The sequence below is a fragment of the Mercenaria mercenaria genome, chromosome 15 (assembly GCF_021730395.1).
Source record: "Mercenaria mercenaria strain notata chromosome 15, MADL_Memer_1, whole genome shotgun sequence".
NCBI classification, from domain to species: domain Eukaryota; kingdom Metazoa; phylum Mollusca; class Bivalvia; order Venerida; family Veneridae; genus Mercenaria; species Mercenaria mercenaria.
This window is the reverse complement of record NC_069375.1, coordinates 44,042,296-44,055,461: the sequence shown is the minus strand read 5'-3', so window position 1 is coordinate 44,055,461 and position 13,166 is coordinate 44,042,296. Positions and strand designations below refer to the sequence as shown.

General features: G+C 37.1%; 1 protein-coding gene across 4 annotated transcripts in view; it reads right to left on the bottom strand.

Moving 5' to 3' along the window:
• The window catches only part of LOC123552791 (dynamin-1-like), a 56,782-nt gene that overhangs the window by 30,035 nt on the left and 13,581 nt on the right, over positions 1-13,166 (bottom strand). For all 4 annotated transcript variants that reach the window (XM_053525133.1, XM_045342536.2, XM_053525134.1 and 1 more), the window contains exons 8-12: positions 11,827-11,962; positions 8,289-8,495; positions 6,661-6,818; positions 3,790-3,838; positions 3,281-3,394 (exon numbers count right to left, since the gene is read on the bottom strand). In XM_053525133.1, the coding sequence (XP_053381108.1) occupies positions 3,281-3,394; positions 3,790-3,838; positions 6,661-6,818; positions 8,289-8,495; positions 11,827-11,962 (664 nt within the window). The remainder of the gene's footprint in view (positions 1-3,280; positions 3,395-3,789; positions 3,839-6,660; positions 6,819-8,288; positions 8,496-11,826; positions 11,963-13,166) is intronic.

The following is a 13,166-nucleotide window of genomic DNA, read 5'->3' as shown; positions in this document are numbered from 1 at the left end:
ATACAGATCCCATGAAAAGTATGGCCTCTAGAGAGGTCACAAGGTTTTTTTATTATTTGACCTACTGACCTAGTTTTTTTAAGGCACATGACCCAGTTTCAAATTTGACCTAGATATCATCAAGGTGAACATTCTGACCAATTTTTATGGAGATCCATTCACAAGTATGGCCTCTAGAGAGGTCACAAGGTTTTTCTATTTTTAGACCTACTGACCTAGTTTTTGACCGCACATGACCCTGTTTCGAACTTGACCTAGATATCATAAAGATGAACATTCAGACCAATTTTCATACAGATCCCATGAAAAATATGGCCTTTAGAGAGTTAGCAAGGTTTTTCTATTATTTGACCTACTGACCTAGTTTTTGAAGGCACGTGACCCAGTTTCGAACTTGACCTAGATTTCATCAAGATGAACATTCAGACCAATTTTCATACAGATCCCATAAAAAATATGGCCTCTAGAGAGGTCACAAGGTTTTTCTATTATTTGACCTACTGACCTAGTTTTTGATGGCACGTGACCCACTTTCAAACTTGACCTAGATATCATCAAGGTGAACATTCTGACCAATTTTCATGAAGATCTCATGAAATATATGGCCTCTAGAGAGGTCACAAGGTTTTTCTATTTTTAAACCTACTGACCTAGTTTTTGACCGCACGTGACCCAGTTTCGAACTTGACCTAGATATCATCAAGACGAACATTCAGACCAACTTTCATACAGATCCCATGAAAAATATGGCCTTTAGAGAGGTCACAAGGTTTTTCTATTATTTGACCTACTGACCTAGTTTTTGATGGCACGTGACCCAGTTTCGAACTTGACCTAGATATCATCAAGGTGAACGTTCTGACCAATTTTCATGATGATCTTATGAAATATATGGCCTCTAGAGAGGTCACAAGGTTTTTCTATTTTTAGACCTACTGACCTAGTTTTTGAAGGCACGTGACCCAGTTTCGAACTTGACCTAGATATCATCAAGGTGAACAATCTGACCAATTTTCATGAATATCTTGTGTAATATATGGCCTCTAGAGAGGTCACAAGGTTTTTCTATTTTTAGACCTACTGACCTAGTTTTTGAAGGCACGTGACCCAGTTTCGAACTTGACCTAGATATCATCTGACCAACTTTCATAAAGATCCCATGAAAAATGTGACCTCTAGAGTGGTCACAAGCAAAAGTTTACGGACGCACGCACGGACGCACGGACGGACGACGGACACCGCATGATCACAAAAGCTCACCTTGTCACTTTGTGACAGGTGAGCTAAAAACGCAATAACTCTGTTAGTATTTATGATTGTTCTCAAGACAAAAGCAACATGCCCCTTTGGTTTTTGCTTTCCCCTATGCTTCAATATTTCAAAAGTTATGTAACCTGACCAAGAATCACGCAAACAAAAAACAAGCGAATACATATTTTCCAGTATATATCACGGGTATGATTATGTTAGGCAACCTTATTATATTTTTGCAAGCAAAAAAAAAAAGTTGGCAAGTTTACTTCAATAAGTTATTTCGTTTAAACAGATGAATGAAATCTGTCATTGGTTGATATTTCTTGCGCAAATTACAGGATGTGTCTATGTTGGACAACATAATTCAAGAAACAAAAACGTATTACATCATCCAAACTCAGTAAAAAATAGCTCCTTGCTCTAACAACATGGGAATTTGACAGCATTATAAAACTGAATTGGGCATCAATCTCTATCAAAGGTGACACAAGTTGCATTAAAGTATCTAGGACTAATACTTCAAAAAATTATTTCCTAATTGCAAAACCATTGATATTCTAAATGAAGATAAAGTGCAGAAGCCAAGATAATGATACTTTAGCATTTTGCATGATGTATATAGATTACGTGGATTGGTGGATGGAAAATTGTCTTTTGAAATTAGCCAATCAATTGGTAAACACTCGTAACATTCGTTACTAAACAGGCGATATAGAAAAATCAGTTACTGGTAGTTCTTTAACTGACCGGACAGGTGATTAACAAAGAGGCCAACACATGCTGATTGTTGGATTTAATGTCGCACCGACACATTTTTGGTCATATGGCGACTTTCCAGCTTTAATGGTGGAGGAAGACCCCATGTGCCCCTCCGTGCATTATTTCATCACAAGCGGGCACCTGGGTAGAACCACCAACCTTCTGTAAGCCAGCTGGATGGCTTCCTCACATGAAGAATTCAATGCCCCGAGTGGGTATCGAACCCACATCGATGAGGGGCAAGTGATTTGAAAACATGCTGATTGCTTTATGATGACCAATCAGATATAAAAATATAGGTCCACAATTAAAGAATAGATGAGTAGATTTCTTATCAGAAATAACTTGCCTTTCTTATGTAACTGAGCAGAGTGGAGAACACAATAACTTTATTCAAACTGCCAATGAGGATACTACCTCATGTTGGATACTTCTTCATGTGGGAAATTACCTCACTGAAGGTATCTACTCTCTGAGGACATTAGTCAATACCTCACAGAGGAACTTACCTCATTGAGATAAATACCTCATATGGCCAATATGATTAACCCTTAGCCTGCTGGCTGCAAGTGATTCTGTCTTTGCGACCAGTGCAGACCAAGATCAGCCTGCACATCCGTGCAGTCTGATCATGGTCTGCACTGTTCGCTATTCAGTCAGTAAATTTTCAGTAAACACCCCTTTGAATAATAAGTGTTACTGCCCAAATTGAATGATGGACCAGTCCATTTTAGAAATTTAGCAGGCTAAGAAGATTCAACAGAGTCAGTTATATCCCATTTCAAAGTGGGCAAATACAACAAAAATACAAATTTCATGATTTAATAACCAATTAAGAGCGAATTTCAAAGACAATCACTGAACTGGGTAAGGATAACAGCTGAGGTTAAATGTACTGTTTGGTTCAAGGATTTTCACATTCTTACAAAATCAAAATTCAAGAAACACTACAATTCAATCAATTTTATGAAAGTACAATGAAATAAAACATGATTTAGCTAAATGAAGCTTTAAGTTAAGCAGTAAGCTCCTTGGTCACAGATTACTTTCTTTATCAAAATAAAGCTAAGACCTCATGTAAATTATTTCAATACAAATTCAAACAAGCTTTATACAAAGTTTCTTAATATAAAATCCTTGTTAAATTTAGGAGAATAATTGCAATTTGGTCTATTTATAGTAATTCAATACTCTGTCTATGATTTCGTCATATTCACATTTCAACGAACAGATTTAATATCAAAAGAAATTCGAAATGAATGTATACCTCTTCATCTTTGAACCAAGCTAGACTTTCAGCTGTGAGAACAAACCAGAACTCCTTTGAACCACCTTTCATAAAGCTGATGTTGTGTAGTGTCAACCAACCTTTCCTGATAACCTATAAGGAGGAATGAAAACCAGTAATACAACAATATCCTATATGAATAAAGTCAAAACATCCTTGGCAGCTGGCTACCTTTATTAAGGAGCTATTTGTCTTAAGCAGACAGCCTGCTAACTTCCATAACTGGTCATTTTGTTCTAATTTTGACTAAAGCAGCCACCTACACAAAGCACCCAGATTGTGTTGCTTCCTTGGTTGGCTGTTTAATACAGGTGTCATTGTTTATAAGTTAACACGAGAAACGAATTGATGGACATTTTAGATTTCTCTATTTTTGTTTTTTCCAAGGTGATTAAAATATTACCATTTTCAATCAGCATTCTTTTTATTTTTTGAAAATTACAAATAACAACTGAACTCTGTACTCAATACTCTGATATACAAGTTACCTGGTTGCCAACTTTTTGTTTAGTAGTATTATCTGACTTTTGTTGTGCACTGAAAAGAGAAATATATCCTTATAAGACATATTTTCTTTCGCTGATTTAAGTAACATCAGCACAATTTTGGTCATAAGATGATTTTACCAGCTCCTGATAGAGGAGGAAGATGCAAGGGGCCCCTCCGTGCATTGTTAAAGCATATTCTTCTATAACTAGGATAGCTCTCAAAAATCTATGAGACGAATTTGTGTTGATTTTGATTAACATAGTTATTATCTAAAACAATCAATTCCTAATGAAAACGTACAGTTTTAGATTTCATGACAGCAACTTGTAGAGTGAATTTATGTAAGGAGATAAAACAAAATATTCTGACTGGTTTCCAGGTTATAAAACTGAGTTTTGAGACCAGCCATTGGTCAATTTAAAATTAATTAAACAAGAGGACCATGATGGTCCTGAATCGCTCACCTGTCCCTACATGACCCAGTTTTGAACTGAGTATGACGTCGCTTTTTTCTATTATTTGACATAGTGACCTAGTATTTGAGCTCATGTGACCCAGTTTTGATATTGACCTAGATATTGAGATAAAAATTCTGACCAAGTTTCATGAAGATCCATTGAAAAATTTGGCCTCTAGAGAGGTCACAAGGTTTTTCTATTATCTGACCTAATGACCTAGTTTTTAAAGGCATATGACCCAGTTTCGAACTTGACCTAGATATCATCAAGGTGAACATTCTGACCAATTTTCATGAAGATCTCATGGCCTATGGCCTCTAGAGAGGTCACAAGGTTTTTCTATTTTTAGACCTAATGACCTAGTTTTTGACCATACGTCATCCACTTTCGAAATTGATCAAGATATCATCAAGGTGAACATTCTGACTAATTTTCATAAAGATCCATTCAAAAATAAGGCCTCTAGAGAGGTCACAAGGTTTTTCTATTTTTAGACCTAATGACCTAGTTTTTGACTGCATGTGACCCACTTTCGAACTTGACCTAGATATCATCAAAGTGAAGATTCAGACCAACTTTCATGAAGATCCATGGAAAAATATGGCCTCTAGAGAGGTCACAAGGTTTTTCTATTTTTAGACCTAATGACCAAGTTTTGGACCGGACATGACCCAGTTTCGAACTTGACCTAGATATCATCAAGATGAACAAGACTAATTTTCATGAATATCCATTTAAAAATGTGGCCTCTAGGGAGGTCACAAGGTTTTTCTATTTTTAGACCTACTGACCTAGTTTTTGACCGCACGTGACCCACTTTCCAACATGGCCTAGATATCACCAAGATGAACATTCTGACCAATTTTCATGAAGATCCATTGACAAATATGGCCTCTAGGGAGGTCACAAGGTTTTTCTATTTTTAGACCTAATGACCTAGTTTTTGACCGCACATGACCCACTTTCGAACATGGCCTAGATATCATCAAGATGAACACTCTGACCAATTTTCATGAAGATCCATTGAAAAATATGGCCTCTAGAGAGGTCACAAGGTTTTTCTATTTTTAGACCTACTGACCTAGTTTTGGACAGCACGTGACCCAGTTTCGAACTTGACCTAGATATCATCAAGATGAACATTAAGACCAATTTTCATACAGATCCCATGAAAAATATGGCCTCTAGAGAGGTCACAAGGTTTTTCTATTATTTGACCTACTGACCTAGTTTTTGATGGCACGTGACCCAGTTTCGAACTTGACCTAAATATCATCAAGGTGAACATTCTGACTAACTTTCATGAAGATCCATTGAAAAATATGGCCTCTAGAGAGGTTACAAGGTTTTTCTATTTTTAGACCTACTGACCTAGTTTTTGACCGCAGCTGACCCAGTTTCGAACTTGACCTAGATATCATCAAGATGAACATTGTGACCAACTTTCATAAAGATCCCATGAAAAATGTGACCTCTAGAGTGGTCACAAGCAAAAGTTTACGCACGCACGCACGGACGCACGCACGGACGACGGACGACGGACGCTGCGCGATCACAAAAGCTCACACTGTCACTGTGTGACATGTGAGCTAAAAAAACAGCCAATCAGATGGTTTACAATCTCAAGGCTTGTTACTCCTTGTTTAGCTCATATTAATGTATAATGTTTGATACATTTTACAAAATTTCTTGGTCAGACTAGCACTGACCATGCATGTACATCAGTAAAAGTACAAAATTGCAATCTATTTGTCATTTCTATTAAAAGTTCTTGCTGTTCTATATACGACAATTATAACTTAGTAGATTTCTATCAAGAAATATACACAAATACTGCGCGACTTTACGTGCTTTAGGAGCGTAATATTATTCCACAAAAGAACAAGTGGGATCTTTTTATTACATACACACACTACACCTACAATAATTATATAAATGATGTAGATTTGTTCTTTAGCCCGAGCAAAATTGAAAATATCGTTGTTACAGAACTTTTTAACACAACGACATTCACGAAACTGACGTCATAAATGATGTCATGCATCCGATATGAAATTGGAACATCAATATGGAACAAGAGTCGTCTCTAATGGTGACAAATGCCCCCACAGCGCCTTGACCTTTGACTTGGTGACCTTGACCTATGACCTGGTGACCCCAAAGTCAGTAGGGGTCGCATGTCGCTTTCTCAATATGTACTATCAGCATGTGAAGTTTGAAGGTCCTGGGTGCAGTGGTTTACGAGTAAAGTGCCTTCATGCAAAAAGTTAACATTGTGACGAACGAACAAACGAATGAACGGACAGTTGAAAACTAATATGCCTCCCTTTGGGAGGCATAAAAATATTCACAGCTCAGGTTCCGCTGTAACTTAACGGAGTTTATAATTGAGAATGTAATAAATCTACTTACTTAGCAAATCCTATGAAATCTTCATGATTTGTGTTCATATAAGCAAGCTGTATATCCACTAATAACATTAGCTGCTCTTTACACTTAGCCTCACGCTCTCGTACACATGTGTTTACAATTCTTTCTGTCTCTTCCCGTAATCTTGGATAACGATTCATCTGAAAGAAATAATCAAAGAGTTATATTAGTTTTTAGGAGTTTCAGTCAAATGTCAAGGTGCAGTAAAGCTGAAATTAACTTAAGTCTTCAATCTTCTTCCTTTGGTTAAAGTGACTGGTTCACAAATTTCATACAAAAAATGTTTTCCCTTGAATTCAATCGATGTGGGTCAATGTTGGTACTGTGAAAGTAACCACGTAACACTAGAATTTCCATTCATCTACAACAAGTTTTATGCTTTTGCATATAATGACATTCTGGTGTAGCCAACACATTCCAGTGTAAACAACCAGTTCAACATTTACAAATACATTTAAATGCTGCTATAGTTTAGGTTCTAAGGAATACAGATTTCCAAATGATTGTTTTGAAAGTAAACTGGAATGACACTTCATCCTAACTCCGACAAAAGGGCCATGATGGCCCTATACATCGCTCACCAGAGTTGATCTGGCTTACTGACCTAGTTTTTGACCCCACATGACCAAGAGTTGAACTTGACCAAAAGATCATCAAGACAAACATTTTGACTATTTTTTATAAAGATTTGGTTACAACTGTGGCCTCTAGAGTGTTCGCAAGCTTTTCCTTTGATTTGACCAGTGACCTAGTTTTTGACCCCACATAACCTAGCTTCGAGCTTGACCTATACATTATCTAAACAAACATTCTAATTCTCATGAGTTTCAAACTTATATTGTGGTCTCTAGAGTGTTGAAAAGATTTTCCTTTGATCTGGCCTACAGACCTAGTTTTTGACCCCACATGATCCAGATTCAAACTTGACCTAGAAATGATTAAGACAAACATTCTGACCCAGTTTCATAAAGATTGAACCACAAATGTGGCCTCTAAAGTATTCATAAGCTTTTCCTTTGATCTGACCAGGTGACCTAGTTTTTTACCCCACATGACCCAGTTTCGAACTTGACATAGGAATCATCAAGACAAACATTCTGACCAAGTTTCATAAATATTAGGTCACAAATGTGGTCTCTAGTGTTCACAAGCTTTTTCTTTGATCTGACCTACTGACCTAGTTTTTGACCCCACATGACCCAGTTTCAAACTTGACCTAGAAATAATCAAGACAAACATTCTGACCAAGTTTCATAAAGATTGGGTCAAAAATATGGTCTCTAGAGTGTTCACAAGCTTTTCCTTTGATCTGACCTACTGACCTAGTTTTTGACCCCACATGACCCACTTTCAAATTAGACCTAGAAATCATCAAGACTAACATTCTGACAAAGTTTCATAAAGATTGGGTCACAAATGTGGCTTCTAGGGTGTTCACAAGGCAAATGTTAACGCATGACGGACAATGCATGACGAAGGGTCACAATAGGCTATTAGCTCATCTTGAGCACTTTGTGCTCTGGTGAGATAATAATGCTCTATTGTAGGCTGATAAAAAACAACAATTTCACTTAACTGATATCAGATTAGAGAAATATTCATAGACAAACCTTTTCTGTATTTTTTCGGATTACATTAGTCAATTCTGTGATAACCATATCTACACATCTGAGTGACGGTGTCCTCAATTTCTCAATCTGTTTCTTAACAATCGCCTCAAAAGCCATGTCAGGTGTGAATAAACCTGTTCTGATACCGCGAATATTCCTGATAGCGTAACTAATCTCCCGCCGCAATTCTTTTTCATCAAATTCCATCTGTAAAGACATAAATACAAATGTTTTAGAGTTTACTTCATCTTAAGAAAATATACATTTACTTGATTTCATAAAATACGACTTAGGAATGCCGTTTCTTTTTTTTTCCGCCGGTATATTGTATATACAGTCCTTCAATTCATTAAAAAGTTAATGGGACTGGGGGTATTTAAGTGATCTTATTAACAGTGTGGGTATTTCAATACAATACCTTATGTTATATCAGCAGAAATTTCTTCCGACATCAAACATGCTGCCATGTATAATGTCAATGATAATATGCAAACTTTTTACCTCATGTCTTAACTGTTATCAAGGGTTTCTGCTGCAATTCGCCAAAATCGCCAATGGCGAAAGAAATAAAAAACTGGCGAAAAAAGTTTTTGCTGTAAATGTATTTTTTTATAATGTGTATTTCTCTGTCTTAAGTACTCTCTGTCTTGCCTAAAAAATCAATATTACCCGCGGGCGTTTCCGTTCATGATACACAATACACAGCGCGTCACTAAGCGAGGGATTAGCAATTCGGCATCAATTACACAAACTGCCACATGCCTCTTGATCTTTGACTTTAATTTAAACATGCGATAAACCAATGACAGCTTTGGATGTAGAACGCGTGACGTATTTTATTGGCAAAATTGTTAAGCTCCGCCTTTACATATGTCATCGTTGATTGAAGTAATATGGCGCTGTAGTAAACAAAAGAAAGTCATGTTTCACGTCCGATTTAAAAGACACTTACGGCTGATTTATACATGTTTTAACAAGCGGAATCACGAAAGTAGTGTCAAAGTAGCCGTTTCTAAGTTATATTTTGTAGCAAAACTTCGGAATGAACGACTGACAGGACATCCGCGATAAATTCCAATAATTTTTAAATCATGATCGTAGATTGATTTTGGCAAACTCCAATGAAAAACTGCGATAAACAAGCAGAAATCAATGGTAACAAGAGCTGTCCATAAGACAGCCAAGCTCGACTATTCGAAATATTGTCCCAGAAGCAGGAAAAAATTGCCCAAAAAGGTTAAATATCAAAAGAGTTTTAAGTTCAAAAGGGGGCATAATTTGACCAAAATGCATATCAGTTATGGGACTTGCTGCTATCAAATAGTTTTATAACCCCAATGGCACATGTGAAGTTTCAATTCAATATCTGCATTAGTTTCGGAGATGCAAAACTTTAACCAGAATTTTCAAAGTCCAAAAGGGGGCATAATTTGCCCAAAATACATGTCAGAGTTATGGGACTTGACCCAGTGAGGTTGGTAATTGATCTAGAAAAAGAAAAAATAAGTTTCAAATCTATATGCCTTTTAGTAATTGCTGTATGTACTTGCACGCAAAACTTTAACAAGGATTTTCTAAGTCCAAAAAGGGGAATAATTTGCTCAAAATACATGTAAGAGTTATGGGACTTGATCCAGTGAGGTTAGTAACTGATCTAGAAAAAGAAAAAGTAAGTTTCAAATCTATATGCCTTTTAGTAATAGTGTATGTACTTGCACGCAAAACTTTAACCAGAATTTTCTAAGTCCAAAAGGGGGCATAATTTGGCCAAAATGAAGGTCAGAGTTATGGGACTTGCTGCTATCAACTAGTTTTATAACCCCGAAGACACATGTGAAGTTTCAAATCAATATCTGCATTAGTTTTGGAGATAGTAACTTGCATGTAAAACTTTAACCAAAATTTTCTAAGTCTAAAAGGGGACATAATTTGCTCAAAATATATGTCAGAGTTATGGGACTTGACCCAGAGAGGTTGGTAATTGATCTAGAAAAAGAAAAAATAAGTTTCAAATCTATATGCCTTTTAGAAATAGCTGTATGTACTTGCATACAAAACTTTAACCAGAATTTTCTAAGTCCAAAAGGGGGCATAATTTGACCAAAATGAAGGTCAGAGTTATGGGACTTGCTGCTATCAACTAGTTTTATAACCCCGAAGACACATGTGAAGTTTCAAATCAATATCTGCATTAGTTTTGAGATAGTAACTTGCATGTAAAACTTTAACCAAAATTTTCTAAGTCCAAAAGGGGGCATAATTTGCTCAAAATACATGTCAGAGTTATGGGACTTGACCCAGAGAGGTTGGTAATTGACCTAGAAAGAGAAAAAATAAGTTTCAAAGCTATATGCCTTTAACTTATGACTGTATGTACTTGCATGCAAAAACTTAACCAAGGTGTGACGCCGACGCCGACGCCAGGGTGAGTAGAATAGCTAGACTATTCTTCGAATAGTCGAGCTAAAAATTAACTCTTGCTATAGAAAATAAGTTATAAATTTTCATTTTATAAATAATGCTAGTCTTGATTGCCTTTTTTTCGTTTGTCATACATTTTTGCGACCCCGATTTCCGATTAATTTTGGTCATTCAGAGAAGACCTACCTATGCAAATGTATTTTTTAGTTTTTGCTGAGAAGTACCTTGCTATTTTGGCAAAGGAATAATAATAATATTTTCTCAAAATTTAGACCAAGAAACACACCAGAGGCTACCATTCCATACCTGTATTTTATCATTTTTCCAGGGGGAAAACCCTCTGACCCCCCTCCCCCCCCCCACACACACCCATAAGGAGGATACTAACCCTCCTTTACCTCAAATTTTTGGACCTTAAAATGCACCAAAGGCCACCTGTATTTCAAAATGTTCCAGGGGGAAAGCCCCCTGACCCCCACCCCCTTATCAAAAGGGTACTAACATCTCCATTATCTCAAAATTTTGAACATAAAAATGCACCAGAGGTCTTCATTTCATGCCTGTATTTCAAAAATTTTCAAGGGGGAGAGCCCCCTACCCCACCCCCAATAAGTTTTACAATCAAATAATGAAAAAACTGTAAAAATGACAAATTGTTGCAACATGCACAGTGTGTTGGAGAATACACCCACTGGACGCCCCCTCCCCCTATGTGTCGTTGACTTCGATATTTTGTGGCGGAAAAAAATTGGGGCCAGTGGAAACCCTGGTTATCATATAAACAGTGTAACGCAAACATGATTGTACTTTTTTTGGGGCAATTACCCAAACCCCCACCCCTCTGACAAATAAGATACATTCATGTTTACATACATTACCCAGTGGTTTAGTGATATCATGTTTGATTATCAATCCAGAGGCCTGGGGCTAAATCCCAGTCCTGGAATTGTGGTACTCTTACCTCTAACCTAACTTAGAGGTAGATGATGAATTTGGCACCATGAGAGACAGCCTTTGTATGTAGAGTACCTCTGAAAAGGGGCGCTATATAATTCTGGAAAAATAAATATACCCAGTTTTATAAGCAATCCGCCTTATAAGCAAGTAAATATAGTACCTTTACTAATTCAAATGGGAATCTCTCATAGAAAATACGGTTTATTTTGGCTCCACCAGCCAGCTCCTTCATACTGATCTTATCTCCTGAACCTTCAATACTTTTCTCAAAGTCCAGGCCAAACTGCTGTACCATCCTGAAATAATTTATTATTTATTATCATATATCAAATCTCTAATTCTTTACCTGTGTTCATACAAGTGGAAAAGATTAATTCATCAGATTTGCAAGGATGGCAATATCAACTGCCCGACAAGCCCAGTTTGTACCAGAGCCCAAATGGACAAGCAGAAATTCACCATATTTCACTTTGAAAACATTATACAAACAAATAGAAAATAGCTCTTGACAAAATTGGACATGTATTGAATTTCATAAAATAAGAGCTATTAGACACTCTTTAAACAAATAGTTTTGTATCACTTAACATGTTTTTAAAGCCACACTGATAACTGCAATCATCAGGAAAGTTTACAGTTTTGAAGGAAGACCATCATTCCTGGCCATTATCTTTTTTTATTTAACGTCGCACCGACACACGATATGTCATATGGCGACTTTCCAGCTTTAATGATGGAGAAAAAAACCCCAAGTGCCCCTCCGTGCATTATTTCATCACAAGCGGGCACCTGGGTAGAACCACCGACCTTCTGTAAGCCAGCTGGATGGCTTCCTCACATGAAAAATTCAATGCCCCGAGTGAGCTGGCCATTATCTCTGGCACAGGCATGACCCTACGTAAACTTTGGTTTTTGTTTGGTTTCAGTCAGACAAGAATACGTTTAGGTCATATGGCGACTTTACCAACTTTTGATGAAGACCCCAGGTGCCCCTTCCAGCACTGTTTCAGGCTCAAGGGGCACCATGAACCCTCTGCCAACCAGCTGGATGACTACCTCACATTAAAGAGCTCTACACCACAATAAGGTTTCCCACCCTCATTGATCATGGGCAAATGATTTGAAGCCAGTGGCCTCAATCACTCTGCCATAGAGGCCCCTACACCTGGCTATTTCTCACATGAAAGAATTAAACCTTACTGAGAGTAGAAGCCACAATAAGATAAAGGCAATTTGAAATCAGTGACCACTCTGCCACTGAAATCAATATCAAAGTGCAACATACTGTAAAATCTGGTAAATAAGCGTATACGCTTATAATAATTTTAGTGACACTTTTATGCGCCTATTTTTGATATGCGCTTATACTTAAGCCAAAACTATGCGCTTATATTTGATATGCGCTTACAGACAAGCAGTGTGCGCCTATTTTTGATACACTAGGAATATTGACAGTGCTTACCTTGGTTGAGAAAACGAAAGTAAAACATAGTCATGGAC